Raw genomic sequence first — 22,764 nt, 5'->3', positions numbered from 1 at the left:
CCATTTTAGATGGAATGACCCTGAACAGCAACGCCCAGAGGAGGAGCAGCGCTCCGCCATCCTGCCGCGCCATTGGCATCGCAATAGCGTTGCCGTTTATGAACAGCGTCACATTTGTGACGACTGAGCGTTAAGAAAGGAACGCACATAGTAAATGCCGTTCGAAGGATCGTTATATAACGCCGGAGCGGCACGTAATGTACGCTCGTGGTCTATGACGGCGTGATGACGTACAGCGTTCCTGCGTGCCTGCCCTAGCTTGTTTTTGTCCCCTGACATCGTGATAATGGCTGCCAGTCGCCGTGGTCCACCTATGGGCATCCCAGAGCTCAAGTTCCTTATTGGAACAATGGATAGGATGCAGTATGAAACCACAGGGATGGTGCTGCACCGCAACCAGCACAAGGAGGAAGTTGTCCGTGTGGTGTCTGAGGGCCTCAGGAAGCGGTTTGGGATAACTCGCAGCAAGGCCCAGATAGTGAAAAAATGGGGCGATCTCAAGTCCAAAAGTCCAGAGCGCCTGCAGGAGCTTCGCCTGGAGATTCGCAGAGGTTAGTACTCAGGTACCCAAAAGTATGTGGCACAGCTATGGGGCAGTTTGAACGTTGCAGAGCCACTATGTGCCACAGCTATGGGACAGTATGAACGTTGCAGAGCCACTATGTGCCACACCTATGGGACAGTTTCAACGTTGCAGTGCCACAGCTATGGGACAGTTTGAATGTTGCAGAGCCACTATGTGCCACAGCTATGGGACAGTATGAACGTTGCAGAGCCACTATGTGCCACAGCTATGGGACAGTATGAATGTTGCAGAGCCACTATGTGCCACACCTATGGGACAGTTTGAACGTTGCAGAGCCACTATGTGCCACAGCTATGGGACAGTATGAACGTTGCAGAGCCACTATGTGCCACACCTATGGGACAGTTTCAACGTTGCAGTGCCACAGCTATGGGACAGTTTGAATGTTGCAGAGCCACTATGTGCCACAGCTATGGGACAGTATGAACGTTGCAGAGCCACTATGTGCCACAGCTATGGGACAGTATGAATGTTGCAGAGCCACTATGTGCCACACCTATGGGACAGTTTGAACGTTGCAGAGCCACTATGTGCCACAGCTATGGGACAGTATGAACGTTGCAGAGCCACTATGTGCCACACCTATGGGACAGTTTCAACGTTGCAGAGCCACTATGTGCCACAGTTATGGGACAGTTTCAACGTTGCAGTGCCACAGCTATGGGACAGTTTGAACGTTGCAGAGCCACTATGTCCAACAGCTATGGGACAGTATGAACGGTGAAAAGTACTATGTGGCACAGCTAACTGCTGACCGAACTTTTTTTTTCCTTCACAGAGGCAAAGAGACAGCGCCGCCGTAGACACGAGGCATCACACACCGCCTCTGAAGTCCAAGAGCCCTCCGGGTCAAAGACAACTGATCCTAGTAGGTTCCCACAATAATGTGATTTGGATTTGGTTGCAGGTCCCCTCCTCCCCTCCCCCGGCAGCCAGTGTTGCCATATATGCTAACAGACCTTTTTTTTTTTTTTCCTTCACAGAGGCAAAGACACAGCGCCGCCGTAGCGACGAGGCTTCTCACACCGCCTCTAAAGTCCCAGAGCCCTCCGGGTCAAAGACAACTGATCCTAGTAGGTTCCCACAATAATGTGATTTGGATTTGGTTGCAGGTCCCCTCCTCCCCCCCCCCCCCCGGCAGCCAGTGTTGCCATATATGCTAACAGACCTTTTTTTTTTTTTCCTTCACAGAGGCAAAGACACAGCACCACCGCCGCCACGAGGCATCCCGCACAGCCTCTTCTACATCTGTGCCCTCCGTGTCTACTCCTCCAGATCCTAGTAGGTTCCCACAATTATGTGATTTGGATTCAGTTGCAGGTCCCCTCTTCCCCCCCACCCCCTCCCCCGGCAGCCAGTGTTGCCATATATGCTGACAGACCTTTTTTTTTTTTTGTTCCCTTCACAGAGGCAAAGAGACAGCGCCGCCGTAGCGACGAGGCTTCTCACACCGCCTCTGAAGTCCCAGAGCCCTCCGGGTCAAAGACAACTGATCCTAGTAGGTTCCCACAATAATGTGATTTGGATTTGGTTGCAGGTCCCCTCCTCCCCCCCCCCCGGCAGCCAGTGTTGCCATATATGCTAAGACCTTTTTTTTTTTTTTTTTTTTTTCCTTCACAGAGGCAAAGACACAGCGCCGCCGTAGCGACGAGGCTTCTCACACCGCCTCTGAAGTCCCAGAGCCCTCCGGGTCAAAGACAACTGATCCTAGTAGGTTCCCACAATAATGTGATTTGGATTTGGTTGCAGGTCCCCTCCTCCCCCCCCCCTGGCAGCCAGTGTTGCCATATATGCTGACAGACCTTTTTTTTTTTTTTTTCCCTTCACAGAGGCAAAGACACAGCACCACCGCCGCCACGAGGCATCCCGCACAGCCTCTTCTACATCTGTGCCCTCCGGGTCTACTCCTCCAGATCCTAGTAGGTTCCCACAATTATGTGATTTGGATTCAGTTGCAGGTCCCCTCTTCCCCCCCACCCCCTCCCCCGGCAGCCAGTGTTGCCATATATGCTGACAGACCTTTTTTTTTTTTGTTCCCTTCACAGAGGCAAAGAGACAGCGCCGCCGCCGACAGCACAAGGCATTCGACACAGACTCAGATCCCGAAGTGCCCTCCGTGCCGCAACATCCTAGTAGGTTCCCACAATAAAGTTATTTTGATTTTGTTGCAGGCCCACTCTTTCACCCCCAACCCAAACACCCCCCCCAAGTCAGTTTTGCCCTTATATGCTGACTGTTTTTTTTTTTTTTCCTTCACAGAAGCAAAGACACATCGGGAGACTACTGTGTTATTAATGTTATGTTTTTTGACCCACAGCTGTCGTCACTGTGAACAAGGAGGATCTTGAAGCCGGCATAGAAAAGCTAATCCACACTATGGCGCGTATTCAGGAGCAGCACAATGTGGCAATGGAGGAGCTGCAGAAGCTGCGGGACATGTGCCAGCAGTTGTAGGCGGGCCAATAAGACATTTTTGGTTGTTACAATAAAAATATTTAGTTTAACTATCATTCCATTTTTTTTGTATTAGTTAACTGTACATGAATTTGTTACGTTAATTTGTGCCCTCATACAGTGCTGTGATCGAGACACACCAATCAAAAAGTAGTGATAGAATTTCTAATAAAAGCTTTTATTTGAAACATTATTTTAACAAGACAATAAAATAAAAAGGAATGTAAAAGAAGTTAGGAAATCACAAATTATGATACGACGATTGTTCCGGCTGAAAACTTTGGTGCCTGATGGGCGAAGCCATATGTGACGGTATTGGCGTGTAGGAGTTATTAGGGGGTGGCTGGCCGAAGTGGGAAACGTGAGCATTGTGTCGCATCGATGTCTGACACTGTGACCAACCATTGTAATTTGATGGCTCTGTCCGCTGTATTGGCCGGGAAGAGACCAAACAAGTGTTCTTGTCCAAATCGCCATCTGTACCCCTGTTTACTGCTTCCATAATCAGACGCTCTGCTAGTATTCTTTGGTTGTCGTCCATTTTGGCCAGTTTGTCAACCACATAGTGTCCAAACCCCTGCAACACAGGGCTAACATTTCTTGTCAACACCTTCTTAGCAAGGCTCAATAGTTCATGTGAGGCGTCTGAGGTGGCTTTCCGTTTTCTTGGACCTTGCCTCGATTGAGTCCTGGCAGGTGCAGCCTCCACTAAATCTGTTGTCGTGCAGTCCTGTGAACAGTCCAGTGTACTCTCCTGCGCACTGTCATCCTGGGGGGGAAAAAAAAAACAAGTTATGAACCCGGCAACAAAAAGTTGTACCACCATAACCGCATCCAAACTATATATTCGTAGTAGGTAAAAAAAAGATTATAATATATTTTAAGCTTAGTAATATTCTTTAACCCTCCCTTTTATTTAATACTTTGAACTACACTGTTCTGACTGCTAGGGGAACCTGACGAATATTTTATAGTCTAAATAGTCTCAACAAGAGTACATCGGCAGCTTGAAGCGATACTATTTTCTATATTGCTTAGATGATATGGTTTAGATATATCGCCATTTCATACATATTAAGTTCCCCATATAATACTTGACTGCGACAGGGTTACTTATGTGTACATGTTTTTGTAACAACTTCAAACTGATGTGATAATCAGAAGTATAAAACATAAAATGCAGAGAAAAATTATGTAATTATAGGACACATTGGTGAACTTTCGTCCAAAGAGCTACTTACTTGTTGCCCTTGTGACTCCTGCTCGGCGTGGTTCTCCGAAACAATTTGTTCCACAGGTGCCAAGTTGCGAAGACACGTGGAAGTCCGTGGCACCTCTTGGTCCCTCAGAAAATTAAGATGTTCAAAATACCAAAGTTTTGGCACATAAACATCTTCAGTGGAAGCTCCGGACCTTGTAGTCTGAAGAACCTTGTTCAGCTCCTTCCTCCACACCGTGCGGAGCGCCTGGATTTTCTTTTTAATAACTGCTTCGTTTGCTGCCTCTTCTGGTGCATGACGATTGTAAAGCTCAATGAGCTTTAAGTAACCCTCCCTCCTCTTTTCCCTGTTACAATACTCAGGAGATTTGATTTTCCAGAGGCAGGGAAAAGACTGATAAATTTCGATGAAATCCCTGATGAACTCCACACGATTTGACATCTGAAAAATAATTATAAAAAAAAATTACATGGTTGACAAAGAGTCCTTTAAACAATACTTTTGCCAGTGTGCCAAACGCTTAACAACAGCAGCCACACAAAGCGCTCATGCCTACCATCGCTTCTTCCATCTGCCACGCCATAGGCCACCATAACCCAAAACAGTGTACCGCCCGCTTCCCTACAGCAGCCACACAAAGCGCTCATGGTGACCATACATTGTACCATCTGCCACGCTCTAGCTCACCAGACACAACCGGTCATAACCAGTCACAACAGCGTACCATCCGCATCGCTTCAGCGGCGGAACGAAGCGGTCATGCTGACCAAACTGCGTTCCATCTACCACGCTGTAGCCCACCAGTCACGACCAGTCACAACCAGTCACAACAGCGTACCATCCGCATCGCTACTTCCATCTGCCACGCCATAGGCCACTACCGCCCGCTTCCCCACAGCAGCCACACAAAGCGCTCATGGTGACCATACATTGTACCATCTGCCACGCTCTAGCTCACCAGACACAACCGGTCATAACCAGTCACAACAGCGTACCATCCGCATCGCTTCAGCGGCGGAACGAAGCGGTCATGCCGACCAAACTGCGTCCCATCTACCACGCTGTAGCCCACCAGTCACGACCAGTCACAACAGCGTACCATCTGCCACATTGTAGCCCTCCAGTCACAGCAGTGTACCATCCGCTTCGCTTCAGCGGTGGAACGAAGCACTCATGCCGTCCATACAGCGTTCCATCCACCACGCCCAAGCGGTTTACATACCTCGAAGCAGCGGTGCAAAGCGTGGTATATTCAGCGAAGTACAAAATTCCAATGTCCAGGTCCACCAAGTGTCCAAGTACGAAGTGAAGAAAGGAAATTTTGAAAGCAGTGAGGTGGCATTGGGAACAATAGCGCTCAGGTGACAAATTTTCCAACCAATTGTGTGCACAGAACCTTTGGCCTATCAGCACACTAGCTAGTAGCACAACACGCCCCCAGTGAACAACGTCACGCACAGATTATGCAAAATTTGCTCTGAATCGTCGTGTGTGACACGACCGTACGACTGTCCCATACGACTTCTACATCGCAAATACGTCATGAATTTATCGCTTCAGCGCCGTGCATCGTGTAGTGTGACCGCAGTCTACGATGTTTGAAATGATAATTAAGCGACGATGCAACGTCACAAATCGTGCCGTCGTAGCGATCAAAATTGCACTGTGTGACGGCACCTTTAGTCTTAGAGCTCATCAGAACCACAATGTAGAAAGGGAGACTTAAATTAAGGTCTTTTCTTCAAACGTATAAAACTGATGGATTTTTATCAGTATTTGGTCAGTGTGTCAGTGGAGCGCCCCATGGGGCCATTGGATACTCGGTACCGGGTCCTTCGGTTCACAGGGGGATGTCATGGTGGCAGACCCGGCCCGTGGCCCTGGGACGTCCGTGTAAAAAGGGAAAGGTCTTTAAGGGGAATGTTCGTGACGCCACCTGTGGTATTCGGTCTTGGTGACCGACGCTGCTTTAAGGGGTCCGCTGGGGTGATGTTCTGGCAGCTAGATGGTATACCTTCCCACAGGTGAAGTATATCCCCAGGGCTTCCTGGTATGTAGATGGTAAGATGGTGAGAGGCACAGTGAAGAACGAGGACACAGGTTGCAGTCTCTTTACCTTTACTGAAGACTTCAGCATCCACAGTCCTGGGCACCAGATCACAGGGCAGGTAGAGTCCGGCTGGTTTGGAGGCAAGTCCAGAGTCCCCTTATCCAGGTGGAAATCAGTAGCCTTCCCTTGCGCTGCAGTGGTGTAGTCCCTTACTGCCTATGTCTTCAGGGTCCTCACAGATGTAATGTCTTTCTCTCTGTCCCGCATATAGGATAGGACAAACCCATATAACTGGTGGCTTGAGGCTGTTTATAGGGACTCTAGCACGCCCCGGCCTCTGAGGGGTGCCACCGTGCCTCTTGGGTGTAGGTGCGGACAGGTAACCTGCAATTAGCTGTCCTGCCGGTCTCTGAAGTAAAGCATAAAGGTCCTTAGTCCCTCGGTGTGCCAGCTACCGGGATTCTGCGCCTCAGAAGGAGGCAGCCTGTGCAGGGCTGGTCCCTTTCTGGTATCCTCTCCTTTGCTACGACTTCCTTTACGCTCTCTGCAATCTGTTCAGCTTTCTATCCGTCTTTTTCCTAGGAGCTGCAGCACTTTAGGCTACACGGCTCCTATGCTTCCTTTTCCTCTGTCTTCCTGACAGGAACTGACCCTTTCCCTCCAGATCAGGATGTTCTTATAGGGGAGTTCACCTAAAACAGGCTTAGAGCTCCCCCTTCTGGTCTAGAGTGTGAACATGTTGCATGCATTGTGTTACCTGACAAAGAGTTCTCCTTCATTGCCTCCAAACGTAGCATCACTCTCCCTGAGAGGAAAGCAATACCACTGCGACGACCAGGACCCTGGGGCACCGCATCAGCTTTTACCGTGAGAACATATCTGGGTGAAGTGTCACTGGATGTGCTGCTGACCATTATATCCAACAAATATTTTCCTTGGAAACTTTATTTTAGCATGTTTACAAAGTCAGAACAGGTTTTAGTCCTGATGAAGAGGTCTTGCGTTGACCTCGAAACGCATTGACTTTGTAAACCTGATAAAATAAAGTTTTTCTTTCTCTAAGTCCTTTGGACTTATGTCCTGCAGCAGCTGATAAATACATTTGATACATGTTGCTTTGTTGCAACACCACCAGGTGAGCAGATCCATGTTGGTTTCTGTATTGTGTTAACCAACCCCTTAATGACAGCCAATACGTCTTTTAACTGACCTGAGATATAAGAGAATAGTATCCCCATACAGGTGACAATCCAGCAGCTGTCTGCTGTACACTATAGGTGACAACTTGCTGTACCAGCCATGATCAGTGTTGGCATCGTACATATCTGTTTAACCCCTTAGATGCTGCTGTCAACAGTGACTACATCATTATAAATGGTTTTCCCTGTTACAATACTCAGGAGATTTGATTTTCCAGAGGCAGGGAAAAGACTGATAAATTTCGATGAAATCCCTGATGAACTCCACACGATTTGACATCTGAAAAATAATTATAAAAAAAAATTACATGGTTGACAAAGAGTCCTTTAAACAATACTTTTGCCAGTGTGCCAAACGCTTAACAACAGCAGCCACACAAAGCGCTCATGCCTACCATCGCTTCTTCCATCTGCCACGCCATAGGCCACCATAACCCAAAACAGTGTACCGCCCGCTTCCCTACAGCAGCCACACAAAGCGCTCATGGTGACCATACATTGTACCATCTGCCACGCTCTAGCTCACCAGACACAACCGGTCATAACCAGTCACAACAGCGTACCATCCGCATCGCTTCAGCGGCGGAACGAAGCGGTCATGCTGACCAAACTGCGTTCCATCTACCACGCTGTAGCCCACCAGTCACGACCAGTCACAACCAGTCACAACAGCGTACCATCCGCATCGCTACTTCCATCTGCCACGCCATAGGCCACTACCGCCCGCTTCCCCACAGCAGCCACACAAAGCGCTCATGGTGACCATACATTGTACCATCTGCCACGCTCTAGCTCACCAGACACAACCGGTCATAACCAGTCACAACAGCGTACCATCCGCATCGCTTCAGCGGCGGAACGAAGCGGTCATGCCGACCAAACTGCGTCCCATCTACCACGCTGTAGCCCACCAGTCACGACCAGTCACAACAGCGTACCATCTGCCACATTGTAGCCCTCCAGTCACAGCAGTGTACCATCCGCTTCGCTTCAGCGGTGGAACGAAGCACTCATGCCGTCCATACAGCGTTCCATCCACCACGCCCAAGCGGTTTACATACCTCGAAGCAGCGGTGCAAAGCGTGGTATATTCAGCGAAGTACAAAATTCCAATGTCCAGGTCCACCAAGTGTCCAAGTACGAAGTGAAGAAAGGAAATTTTGAAAGCAGTGAGGTGGCATTTGGAACAATAGCGCTCAGGTGACAAATTTTCCAACCAATTGTGTGCACAGAACCTTTGGCCTATCAGCACACTAGCTAGTAGCACAACACGCCCCCAGTGAACAACGTCACGCACAGATTATGCAAAATTTGCTCTGAATCGTCGTGTGTGACACGACCGTACGACTGTCCCATACGACTTCTACATCGCAAATACGTCATGAATTTATCGCTTCAGCGCCGTGCATCGTGTAGTGTGACCGCAGTCTACGATGTTTGAAATGATAATTAAGCGACGATGCAACGTCACAAATCGTGCCGTCGTAGCGATCAAAATTGCACTGTGTGACGGCACCTTTAGTCTTAGAGCTCATCAGAACCACAATGTAGAAAGGGAGACTTAAATTAAGGTCTTTTCTTCAAACGTATAAAACTGATGGATTTTTATCAGTATTTGGTCAGTGTGTCAGTGGAGCGCCCCATGGGGCCATTGGATACTCGGTACCGGGTCCTTCGGTTCACAGGGGGATGTCATGGTGGCAGACCCGGCCCGTGGCCCTGGGACGTCCGTGTAAAAAGGGAAAGGTCTTTAAGGGGAATGTTCGTGACGCCACCTGTGGTATTCGGTCTTGGTGACCGACGCTGCTTTAAGGGGTCCGCTGGGGTGATGTTCTGGCAGCTAGATGGTATACCTTCCCACAGGTGAAGTATATCCCCAGGGCTTCCTGGTATGTAGATGGTAAGATGGTGAGAGGCACAGTGAAGAACGAGGACACAGGTTGCAGTCTCTTTACCTTTACTGAAGACTTCAGCATCCACAGTCCTGGGCACCAGATCACAGGGCAGGTAGAGTCCGGCTGGTTTGGAGGCAAGTCCAGAGTCCCCTTATCCAGGTGGAAATCAGTAGCCTTCCCTTGCGCTGCAGTGGTGTAGTCCCTTACTGCCTATGTCTTCAGGGTCCTCACAGATGTAATGTCTTTCTCTCTGTCCCGCATATAGGATAGGACAAACCCATATAACTGGTGGCTTGAGGCTGTTTATAGGGACTCTAGCACGCCCCGGCCTCTGAGGGGTGCCACCGTGCCTCTTGGGTGTAGGTGCGGACAGGTAACCTGCAATTAGCTGTCCTGCCGGTCTCTGAAGTAAAGCATAAAGGTCCTTAGTCCCTCGGTGTGCCAGCTACCGGGATTCTGCGCCTCAGAAGGAGGCAGCCTGTGCAGGGCTGGTCCCTTTCTGGTATCCTCTCCTTTGCTACGACTTCCTTTACGCTCTCTGCAATCTGTTCAGCTTTCTATCCGTCTTTTTCCTAGGAGCTGCAGCACTTTAGGCTACACGGCTCCTATGCTTCCTTTTCCTCTGTCTTCCTGACAGGAACTGACCCTTTCCCTCCAGATCAGGATGTTCTTATAGGGGAGTTCACCTAAAACAGGCTTAGAGCTCCCCCTTCTGGTCTAGAGTGTGAACATGTTGCATGCATTGTGTTACCTGACAAAGAGTTCTCCTTCATTGCCTCCAAACGTAGCATCACTCTCCCTGAGAGGAAAGCAATACCACTGCGACGACCAGGACCCTGGGGCACCACATCAGCTTTTACCGTGAGAACATATCTGGGTGAAGTGTCACTGGATGTGCTGCTGACCATTATATCCAACAAATATTTTCCTTGGAAACTTTATTTTAGCATGTTTACAAAGTCAGAACAGGTTTTAGTCCTGATGAAGAGGTCTTGCGTTGACCTCGAAACGCATTGACTTTGTAAACCTGATAAAATAAAGTTTTTCTTTCTCTAAGTCCTTTGGACTTATGTCCTGCAGCAGCTGATAAATACATTTGATACATGTTGCTTTGTTGCAACACCACCAGGTGAGCAGATCCATGTTGGTTTCTGTATTGTGTTAACCAACCCCTTAATGACAGCCAATACGTCTTTTAACTGACCTGAGATATAAGAGAATAGTATCCCCATACAGGTGACAATCCAGCAGCTGTCTGCTGTACACTATAGGTGACAACTTGCTGTACCAGCCATGATCAGTGTTGGCATCGTACATATCTGTTTAACCCCTTAGATGCTGCTGTCAACAGTGACTACATCATTATAAATGGTTTTCCCTGTTACAATACTCAGGAGATTTGATTTTCCAGAGGCAGGGAAAAGACTGATAAATTTCGATGAAATCCCTGATGAACTCCACACGATTTGACATCTGAAAAATAATTATAAAAGAAAATTACATGGTTGACAAAGAGTCCTTTAAACAATACTTTTGCCAGTGTGCCAAACGCTTAACAACAGCAGCCACACAAAGCGCTCATGCCTACCATCGCTTCTTCCATCTGCCACGCCATAGGCCACCATAACCCAAAACAGTGTACCGCCCGCTTCCCTACAGCAGCCACACAAAGCGCTCATGGTGACCATACATTGTACCATCTGCCACGCTCTAGCTCACCAGACACAACCGGTCATAACCAGTCACAACAGCGTACCATCCGCATCGCTTCAGCGGCGGAACGAAGCGGTCATGCTGACCAAACTGCGTTCCATCTACCACGCTGTAGCCCACCAGTCACGACCAGTCACAACCAGTCACAACAGCGTACCATCCGCATCGCTACTTCCATCTGCCACGCCATAGGCCACTACCGCCCGCTTCCCCACAGCAGCCACACAAAGCGCTCATGGTGACCATACATTGTACCATCTGCCACGCTCTAGCTCACCAGACACAACCGGTCATAACCAGTCACAACAGCGTACCATCCGCATCGCTTCAGCGGCGGAACGAAGCGGTCATGCCGACCAAACTGCGTCCCATCTACCACGCTGTAGCCCACCAGTCACGACCAGTCACAACAGCGTACCATCTGCCACATTGTAGCCCTCCAGTCACAGCAGTGTACCATCCGCTTCGCTTCAGCGGTGGAACGAAGCACTCATGCCGTCCATACAGCGTTCCATCCACCACGCCCAAGCGGTTTACATACCTCGAAGCAGCGGTGCAAAGCGTGGTATATTCAGCGAAGTACAAAATTCCAATGTCCAGGTCCACCAAGTGTCCAAGTACGAAGTGAAGAAAGGAAATTTTGAAAGCAGTGAGGTGGCATTGGGAACAATAGCGCTCAGGTGACAAATTTTCCAACCAATTGTGTGCACAGAACCTTTGGCCTATCAGCACACTAGCTAGTAGCACAACACGCCCCCAGTGAACAACGTCACGCACAGATTATGCAAAATTTGCTCTGAATCGTCGTGTGTGACACGACCGTACGACTGTCCCATACGACTTCTACATCGCAAATACGTCATGAATTTATCGCTTCAGCGCCGTGCATCGTGTAGTGTGACCGCAGTCTACGATGTTTGAAATGATAATTAAGCGACGATGCAACGTCACAAATCGTGCCGTCGTAGCGATCAAAATTGCACTGTGTGACGGCACCTTTAGTCTTAGAGCTCATCAGAACCACAATGTAGAAAGGGAGACTTAAATTAAGGTCTTTTCTTCAAACGTATAAAACTGATGGATTTTTATCAGTATTTGGTCAGTGTGTCAGTGGAGCGCCCCATGGGGCCATTGGATACTCGGTACCGGGTCCTTCGGTTCACAGGGGGATGTCATGGTGGCAGACCCGGCCCGTGGCCCTGGGACGTCCGTGTAAAAAGGGAAAGGTCTTTAAGGGGAATGTTCGTGACGCCACCTGTGGTATTCGGTCTTGGTGACCGACGCTGCTTTAAGGGGTCCGCTGGGGTGATGTTCTGGCAGCTAGATGGTATACCTTCCCACAGGTGAAGTATATCCCCAGGGCTTCCTGGTATGTAGATGGTAAGATGGTGAGAGGCACAGTGAAGAACGAGGACACAGGTTGCAGTCTCTTTACCTTTACTGAAGACTTCAGCATCCACAGTCCTGGGCACCAGATCACAGGGCAGGTAGAGTCCGGCTGGTTTGGAGGCAAGTCCAGAGTCCCCTTATCCAGGTGGAAATCAGTAGCCTTCCCTTGCGCTGCAGTGGTGTAGTCCCTTACTGCCTATGTCTTCAGGGTCCTCACAGATGTAATGTCTTTCTCTCTGTCCCGCATATAGGATAGGACAAACCCATATAACTGGTGGCTTGAGGCTGTTTATAGGGACTCTAGCACGCCCCGGCCTCTGAGGGGTGCCACCGTGCCTCTTGGGTGTAGGTGCGGACAGGTAACCTGCAATTAGCTGTCCTGCCGGTCTCTGAAGTAAAGCATAAAGGTCCTTAGTCCCTCGGTGTGCCAGCTACCGGGATTCTGCGCCTCAGAAGGAGGCAGCCTGTGCAGGGCTGGTCCCTTTCTGGTATCCTCTCCTTTGCTACGACTTCCTTTACGCTCTCTGCAATCTGTTCAGCTTTCTATCCGTCTTTTTCCTAGGAGCTGCAGCACTTTAGGCTACACGGCTCCTATGCTTCCTTTTCCTCTGTCTTCCTGACAGGAACTGACCCTTTCCCTCCAGATCAGGATGTTCTTATAGGGGAGTTCACCTAAAACAGGCTTAGAGCTCCCCCTTCTGGTCTAGAGTGTGAACATGTTGCATGCATTGTGTTACCTGACAAAGAGTTCTCCTTCATTGCCTCCAAACGTAGCATCACTCTCCCTGAGAGGAAAGCAATACCACTGCGACGACCAGGACCCTGGGGCACCGCATCAGCTTTTACCGTGAGAACATATCTGGGTGAAGTGTCACTGGATGTGCTGCTGACCATTATATCCAACAAATATTTTCCTTGGAAACTTTATTTTAGCATGTTTACAAAGTCAGAACAGGTTTTAGTCCTGATGAAGAGGTCTTGCGTTGACCTCGAAACGCATTGACTTTGTAAACCTGATAAAATAAAGTTTTTCTTTCTCTAAGTCCTTTGGACTTATGTCCTGCAGCAGCTGATAAATACATTTGATACATGTTGCTTTGTTGCAACACCACCAGGTGAGCAGATCCATGTTGGTTTCTGTATTGTGTTAACCAACCCCTTAATGACAGCCAATACGTCTTTTAACTGACCTGAGATATAAGAGAATAGTATCCCCATACAGGTGACAATCCAGCAGCTGTCTGCTGTACACTATAGGTGACAACTTGCTGTACCAGCCATGATCAGTGTTGGCATCGTACATATCTGTTTAACCCCTTAGATGCTGCTGTCAACAGTGACTACATCATTATAAATGGTTAACAGAGTGTGGGGTCTTCCTCTTTATCCAAATTGGTGCCCTCAGATCAGGATTGTGTGGTCCTGATGTTTGCGATGGCAATTCACGACCAAATAGTGGCCTTAGAGTCTGTCGGCTGCTGTAACCTGTTCAGAAGTTACCGACATTTAGGTGGTAAAAATACACATTTTCATTTCTGTCATACCACTTTGCATTAATTCCTGTGAAGCACCCGAAGGGTTAATAAACTACCTGACAGCAGTTTTCAATATGTCAGGGGGTGCTGTTTTTAAAATGGTATCACATTTGGGGGTTTCCCAATATATGAGACCCCTAAAGTCAATTCAAACATGGATAGTTCCCTAAAAAAATAAATGTTGTAAATTTCCTTGAAAAAATGAAAAATTGCTGGTACATTTTTAAACCTCCTAAAATGCTAACAAAATAAAAGAACATTTTACAAATGGTGCTGATGTAAAGCCGACATGAGGGAAATGGTATTTATTAATGGTTTGCTGTGGTATGACTATCTGGATTAAAGGGATAATCATTCAAACTTTGAAAATTGCTATTTTTTTACATTTTTTCTCAAATTTTTGATATTTTTTTATAAATAAACACAAAACATATTGACCTAAATTTACCATTACCATAAAGTATAATGTGTCACGAAAAAACAATCTCAAAATCACTGGGATTTGTTGAAGCGTTGCAGAGTTATTACCACATTTCAAAAATTTGGCTCCGTCACTAAGGGGTTAAAACCCTATTGTGCGCTCTTCCTTTTCCCAGTTTTACTTACTACTAGCTTTTACCATGAGCATTTCATCAGTTTTTCTCCTATGCAGCAAAAACAGGAGAGTTTGAGAAACCTTCATCAATCAAAATAACACGGCATCTGTGTGCTGTCCAAGTTTTTCATGGACCCAATGATCCATTGACTTGAGCAGCCATAAAAATTGTAAAGGATATGTTTTCTATCAGTGAAAACTGATGGACAGAACATGTTTGTGCAAACAGCCATCTGAATAAGCTCAAACTACAGCTAATTTTCCAAGCTTTAAGGTGCTAATAAAACTTAGCTAACAGTTGGCCGGATAGCTATCTCTGCCGTCTCCTCCATACATTTGCTCGCCCAGCATGGCCATGCAGACGTGTTTCTAATTGGGAATATAAGGCAAGCTGCTGTCAGACAACTTTGGTGTCAACTATTCTCACCCAGAAGAAAAAGATTGGGACATGTATTTCAAGATGTCTCTCAATAGTTACATGGTTGGCTAGTCCTTCTGGCGGCAGGTCTTTAGATGATATATTAGATTTTCATCAAATAAGTTCTTGTCCTTCTTCAAATGATTGCTACTTCGATTTTGAGGAACACATTACATTGAAATCCTTGGATCAGCTGAGTACCCAAGCCAATTTCACTGGAAAAATTAGTTCTAGACATAAATTTTAAGGTCCTGTTTAAATCTTCCTTTGGTAACTAGTGAATATAAGTTTATTCCCATTTTCAACCCCATGCATTTCACACATATGCATGACAGGTCAGGCATTATCATGCTCAAGAAAAGAGCAAGAGTTCTTTGCTAGACCCAGGCCCGGGCTCTGGGCCACCCACCAAGCGGGGGCCTCCCACCAATATAGGGATAAATATCTCAAAACATGTAAAATACACGTCTCTTTGCTGTGAAACATTTCTAATGATAAGGAATATTTAACAAAAGAGAAACTATTGAAAGTGTAGGGACCTGGCTACAGTCCTACATCTCAGTGGCTGGTGCAGAGCGGCAGAGTCATGGCACCTGACCTGCGTCAACATCCACTGACCTGGCTAGCCTAGCTAGACTTCCTTAGTACCCTCCCTGTCCCTAATGCTTAGCTTATGGCATGCGGCAGCCTTCTCCAATCCCAACAGAAGCTTCTAGGCGCTACCTGTTCAGCTATATGATCGTTCCCTCGGATTAGATCAGATGAGAGTTTGTTCAGCTGTCTTCGAGGAGGAAGGTGGAGCCATGATGTCGGAGCGAGAAGAGGATTCTCCTCCGCAGAGTGCGGCAGGACTTCACTCTGGATCTTCAGTCACTGAAGATCCAGAGGTGAAGTGGGTCAGTCTTCACAGTGTCGCGGTGGGTGAGTATGATCTCTGTCTGTTCGTGTCTGTGTCTGTGTGTCTGTCTGTGTGTATCTACAGTATGTGTGTCTGTCTGTGTATCTTTCTTTGCAGCTCCTGTCCTACATAGTACCATACTGTATATACAGGTCCACACTATATCCTGCATTACAGTGTGTTTGTGTATACTATATGCAGGGCCGCCATCAGGGCATTACAGCCATTACTGCTGTATGGGGCCCGGTCAGCAGCAGTACACAGAGGGGCCCGCAGATCCGGGGCCCCACTGTTGTGCTTCTACTGATCGGGCCCCATCATGCAGTAAAATACTGTGCACGTCGGCGCTGGGGCCCGGGAGCCTTTTTGGAGCTGTGCACGGCCGTCTCACCTAGTCGGCTGCACAGCTCCTGCTCGGCTGTGGCTAGAATGTATGGGCTCCCTGCAGGTCCTGACTACAGCCCATACATTCTAGCCGTCTCAGTAGTGAATGTGCTAGAATGTAGGGGCTCCTGTCAGGTCCTCTCAGCAGCCCATACATTCTAGCTGCTGCTTCACTGCTGGAAACACTAGACGCCCCGGGAACGACTGAGGTAAGTATAAAAAACATTTTTGTTTTTTTAATAGGTGAGGTGAGGTGGGGGGAGTGATACTGCAGATGATGGGGTGTGTTTTAGGGAGTACTGTACATGATGAAATAATAGGGGGCTGCAAATGATAAAGTGTATTTGAGGGGGTACTACACATGAAATGATTGGGGCTGCAAATGAAGTAAGGGGGACTGCAGATGAAGTGAAGGGGGGATAGGGGACTGCAAATGATGATGTGGGGGTGATGGGGACTGCAAATGATGTGGGGGGACTGCAAATGATGTGGGGGGACTGCAAATGATGATGTGGGGGTGATGGGAACTGCACATGATGTGGGGATGATGGGGACTGCAAATGATGATGTGGGGGTGATGGGGACTGCAAATGATGTGGGGGTGATGGGGACTGCAAATGATGTTGGGGGACTGCAAATGATGTGGGGGTGATGGGGACTGCAAATGATGTTGGGGGACTGCAAATGATGTGGGGGTGATGGGGACTGCAAATGATGTGGGGGTTATGGGGACTGCAAATGATGATGTGTGGGGGATGGGGACTGCAAATGATGTTGGGGGACTGCAAATGATGATGTGGGGTGATGGGGACTGCAAATGATGTGGGGGTGATGGGAACTGCAAATGATGTGGGGGTGATGGGAACTGCAAATGATGTGGGGGTGATGGGGACTGCAAATGATGTTGGGGGACTGCAAATGATGATGTGGGGGTGATGGGGACTGCAAATGATGTTGGGGGACTGCAAATGATGATGTGGGGGTGATGGGGACTGCAAATGATGTGGGGGTGATGGGGACTGCAAATGATGTGGGGGTGATGGAGACTGCAAATGATGATGTGGGGGTGATGGGGACTGCAAATGATGTTGGGGGACTGCAAATGATGATGTGGGGGTGAGGGGGACTGCAAATGATGTGGGGGTGATGGGGACTGCAAATGATGTGGGGGTGATGGGAACTGCAAATGATGTGGGGGTGATGGAGACTGCAAATGATGTGGGGTGATGGAGACTGCAAATGATGATGTGGGGGTGATGGGGACTGCAAATGATGTTGGGGGACTGCAAATGATGATGTGGGGGTGATGGGGACTGCAAATGATGTTGGGGGACTGCAAATGATGATGTGGGGGTGATGGGGACTGCAAATGATGTGGGGGTGATGGGGACTGCAAATGATGTGGGGGTGATGGAGACTGCAAATGATGATGTGGGGGTGATGGGGACTGCAAATGATGTTGGGGGACTGCAAATGATGATGTGGGGGTGATGGGGACTGCAAATGATGTTGGGGGACTGCAAATGATGATGTGGGGGTGATGGGGACTGCAAATGATGATGTGGGGGTGATGGCAACTGCAAATTATGTGGGGGGACTGCAAATGATGATGTGGGGGTGATGGGGACTGCAAATGATGTGGGGGTGATGGGAACTGCAAATGATGTGGGGGTGATGGAGACTGCAAATGATGTGGGGGTGATGGAGACTGCAAATGATGATGTGGGGGTGATGGGGACTGCAAATGATGTTGGGGGACTGCAAATGATGATGTGGGGGTGATGGGGACTGCAAATGATGTGGGGGTGATGGGGACTGCAAATGATGTGGGGGTGATGGGAACTGCAAATGATGTGGGGGTGATGGAGACTGCAAATGATGATGTGGGGGTGATGGGGACTGCAAATGATGTTGGGGGACTGCAAACGATGTGGGGGTGATGGGGACTGCAGATGATGATGGGGGGTGATGGGGACTGCAAATGATGTGGGGGGACTGCAAATGATGATGTGGGGGTGATGGGGACTGCAAATGATGTGGGGGTGATGGGGACTGCAAATGATGATGTGGGAGATGGGGACTGCAAATGATGTGGGGGTGATGGGAATTGCAAATGATGTGGGGGGATGGGGATAGGTAATGATGTGGGAGTGATAGGGACTGCAGATGATGAAGTGTGTTTGAGGGGGTTCTGCACATGATGAAATGATAGGGGGCTGCAAATGATGAAGTAAGGGGGACTGCAGATGAAGTGACGGGGGGGATAGGGGACTAAATGATGATAGGGGACTAAATGATGAAGTGGGGGTGATGGGGACTGCACATGAAGTGAGTGTGAGGGACGTGGACAGCAATTGAATTGAACTTGGGGGTGGGAAGAGCAAATGATGTATTGAAGGTGGGGAGAGCAAATAATGAATTTTGAGGGTGGGGAAGATCAATTGATAATGAATAGAGGGTGGGAGAGAGAGAAGACGTGGCAATGAATTGAGGCAGAAGGGGCATGTAACTATAATGAATTGGGGTAAGGGTTAGAGCGGGAGGTACATAGTGGGTTCGTTGAGGATAAAGTAACTGGTAATAAATTGGAAGAATACAGGTGCTAATTAATTTATATATTAAATGAGGAAAGTGGCTATATACAGATAGTGGGGGCACAGTGGCGGATTATAATTTATATTTGGAATGGTGGGTTGCATAATAACCAATTATATATTAATGGTGGGTGAACGTCTGTAGTCAGATGTGTAGTGTAGAAGAAAGGGAAAAAATGGGGAATGTGCTCTGGAAGCGGTGCTCTAGATAACTGTGTTATTTTATGCAGATGAGACGAGTCCTGGCAGAAAGAAGTGATAGCGGTCTGCGCTGGATTAAAAAGAAACGCAAAGATGAAGGACTTTAGCTAGAGACGTCACTGGTGAGTATGTTACCTGTACACTGACACCATACACTGTATACTGTATACAGTGCTCCTGTGTATAATGTCACTGGTGATCACTATACTATCTGTACACTATACACTATATACAGAGCTCCTTTGTATAATGTCACTAGTGATTGCTGTATTACATGTACACTGTACCCTATATACAGAGCTCCTGTGTATAATGTCACTAGTGATCACTATATTATCTGTACACTATACACTATATACAGAGCTCCTGTGTATAATGTCACTAGTGATCGCTGTATTACATGTACACTATACACTATATACAGAGCTCCTGTGTATAATGTCACTAGTGATCGCTGTATTACATGTACACTGACACTATATGAAGAGCTCCTGTGTATAATGGCATCGGCGACCACTGTATTACCTGTACACACACTGCATACTAAGTACAGATCTCCTGTGTATAATGGCACTTATGGTGATAGTATTTTTTTTTTTATTAATGATCAGTATTGTACTATTCAGTCACAATGTGGTGGTAATATGTTGTCCGGCCATGGTGTAGCGGTATTTGTTCCTTGTATGTGCTATTATTCGGTCACTGTGTGGTGGTAATATGTGGTCTGTTCATGTTGTGTTGGTATTTGTTCCTTGTATGTAGTTGGTCACCATGTGATGGTAATATGTGGTCTGGACATGCTGCGGTGGTATTTGTCCCTTATATGTGATATTGTTCAGTCACTGTGGTGGTAATATGTGGTCTGCACATGGTGTGGCGGTATTTGTTCCTTGTAGATAGTATTATAGGTCACTATGTGGTGATAATATGGTGTCTGGTCATGGTGTTGTGGTATTTGTCCCTTGTATGTGGTATTATTGGTCAATTGAAAAATAAATAAAAATACACCTAAATTGTATTGCATATTTTAACAAATGTTTAATAGATTAGAGTAGAGTAGGGCTCGGCCAAAAGAGTCTACCTTGTTGTCGTCTCAAATTTAAAAAAACCTTTTGGCCAAAACAAAAGCTGCTGGCTATGTGTTTGATCTGGTAATGGGAACTGTTAATGTGTGATTTGTGAGAAGTGGAGTTTTGGCAAGAGACAGCGGTGGGGCTGTTGACAGTTCGAGGGGTGGAGGCGGGGCTGGGGTGGAGCCTGGGCGGAGTCTTAAGGGGCCCTGAAAATTTTGCCAGTATGGGGCCCTGAAATTCCTAGTGGCAGCCCTGACTATATGTATATAGTGTGGACCTGTTTACAGTATATTGCTGTGCATATACTTTATACAGCACCTCATCCTCTATTCTATATACAGCCAGCACAGCAACAGTCTCTGATATATACAGCCCAGCAACAGCCCCTCATACAGTATATCTATATATATAATTGTCTAAGGGTTTTTCCGTCTGTCTGTCTGTCTGTCTTTCTGTCTGTCTGTCTGTCTGTCCTGAAAATCCCGGCTCTCTGATTGGTCGAGACCGGCACAGCATCGACGTAGAAATCCCGCGTCTCTCATACATATAGAGCGCAACACCTGGCCTGGCGGCCTCGACCAATCAGCAACGGGCACAGCGACGATGATGTCATAATGGTTGCCATGGCGACGATTATGTCATAAAGGTTGCCTCGACCAATCAGCGACGGGCACAATCTGCCGCGAATTCTGGAATCATCATTGTCCATATACTACGGGGACATGCATATTCTAGAATACCCGATGCGTTAGAATCGGGCCACAATCTAGTATATATATATATATACAGCTCAGCAGAAGCCCCTCATATATATACAGCCCAGCAGAAGCCTCTCATACATATACAGCCCAGCAGAAGCCTCTCATACATATAGAGTGCAGCAGAAGCCTCTCATACATATACAGCCCAGCAGAAGCCCCTCATATATATACAGCCCAGCAAAAGCCTCTCGTACATATACAGCCCAGCAGAAGCCCCTCATATATATACAGTCCAGCAGAAGCCTCTCATACATATACATATACAGCCCAGCAGAAGCCTCTCATATATATATGGCCCATCAGAAGCCTCTCATACATATACAGCCCAGCAGAAGCCTCTCATACATATACAGCCCAGCAGAAGCCCCTCATATATACACAGCCCAGCAGAAGCCTCTCATACATATACAGCCAAGCAGAAGCCTCTCATACATATACAGCCCAGCAGAAGCCCCTCATATATATACAGCCCAGCAGAAGCATCTCATACATATACAGCCCAGCAGAAGCCTCTCATGCATATACAGCCCAGCAGAAGCCTCTCATATATATATATATATATATATATATATATATACAGCTCAGCAGAAGCCTCTCATACATATACAGCCCAGCAGAAGCCTCTGACATATAGAGCCCAGCAGAAACCTATGACATATATAGCCCAGCAGAAGCCGCTCATATATATACAGCCCAGCAGAAGCCTCTCATACATATACAGCCCAGCAGAAGCCTCTCATACATATAGAGCCCAACACAAGCCTTTCATACATATACAGCCCAGTAGAAGCCTCTCATGCTTATACAGCCCAGCAGAAGCCTCTCATATACAGTATGTACACAGCTCAGCAGAAGCCTCTGACATATAGAACCCAGCAGAAACCTATGACATATATAGCCCAGCAGAAGCCCCTCATATATATGCAGCCCAACAGAAGCCTCTCATACATACACAGCCCAGCAGAACCCTCTCATACATATACAGCCCAGCAGAAGCCTCTCATACATATATAGCCAGCACAGCAACAGCCTCTGATATATACAGGTAAACAGCCTCTGATATATACAGCCCAGCAGAAGCCCCTCATATATATACAGCCCAGCAGAAGCCCCTCATATATATACAGCCCAGCAGAAGCCCCTCATATATATACAGCACAGCAGAAGCCTCTCATATATATGGCCCATCAGAAGCCTCTCATACATATACAGCCCAGCAGAAGCCTCTCATACATATACAGCCCAGCAGAAGCCCCTCATATATATACAGCCCAGCAGAAGCCTCTCATACATATACAGCCAAGCAGAAGCCTCTCATACATATACAGCCCAGCAGAAGCCCCTCATATATATACAGCCCAGCAGAAGCCTCTCATACATATACAGCCCAGTAGAAGCCTCGCATGCATATACAGCCCAGCAGAAGCCTCTCATATATATATACAGCTCAGCAGAAGCCTCTCATACATATACAGCCCAGCAGAAGCCTCTGACATATAGAGCCCAGCAGAAACCTATGACATATATAGCCCAGCAGAAGCCGCTCATATATATACAGCCCAGCAGAAGCCTCTCATACATATACAGCCCAGCAGAAGCCTCTCATGCATATACAGCCCAGCAGAAGCCTCTCATATATATACACAGCTAAGCAGAAGCCTCTGACATATATAGCCCAGCAGAAACCTATGACATATATAGCCCAGCAGAAGCCCCTCATATATATACAGCCCAGCAGAAGCCTCTCATACATACACAGCCCAGCAGAACCCTCTCATACATATACAGCCCAGCAGAAG

At 47.5% G+C, this 22,764-nt stretch overlaps 1 protein-coding gene across 1 annotated transcript; it reads right to left on the bottom strand.

Annotated features, from left to right (window-relative positions):
- Positions 1 to 2,882: 2,882 nt before the first annotated feature.
- Positions 2,883 to 5,913, bottom strand: LOC138672070 (uncharacterized). Its single transcript, XM_069760134.1, has 3 exons — positions 5,483 to 5,913; positions 4,282 to 4,701; positions 2,883 to 3,809 (listed from the first exon to the last, which is right to left on the bottom strand). Exons 2-3 carry the CDS (start codon positions 4,699 to 4,701, stop codon positions 3,282 to 3,284), a joined length of 948 nt encoding a protein of 315 aa, XP_069616235.1. The 5' UTR covers positions 5,483 to 5,913; the 3' UTR covers positions 2,883 to 3,281.
- Between the last annotated feature and the right edge of the window lie 16,851 nt (positions 5,914 to 22,764).

The sequence above is a fragment of the Ranitomeya imitator genome, chromosome 3 (genome assembly GCF_032444005.1).
Source record: "Ranitomeya imitator isolate aRanImi1 chromosome 3, aRanImi1.pri, whole genome shotgun sequence".
In the NCBI taxonomy this organism is placed as follows: domain Eukaryota; kingdom Metazoa; phylum Chordata; class Amphibia; order Anura; family Dendrobatidae; genus Ranitomeya; species Ranitomeya imitator.
This window is presented reverse-complemented; position numbering and strand designations above follow the sequence as displayed.

Excerpts from the sequence above, each read along its gene's own strand:
- LOC138672070 (XM_069760134.1), bottom strand. The coding sequence starts at position 4,701 with ATGTCAAATCGTGTGGAGTTCATCAGGGATTTCATCGAAATTTATCAG. Across the intron at positions 3,810-4,281 it reads AGGAGTCACAAGGGCAACAA|GATGACAGTGCGCAGGAGAG; the intron begins GTAAGTAGCTCT and ends TTTCCCCCCCAG.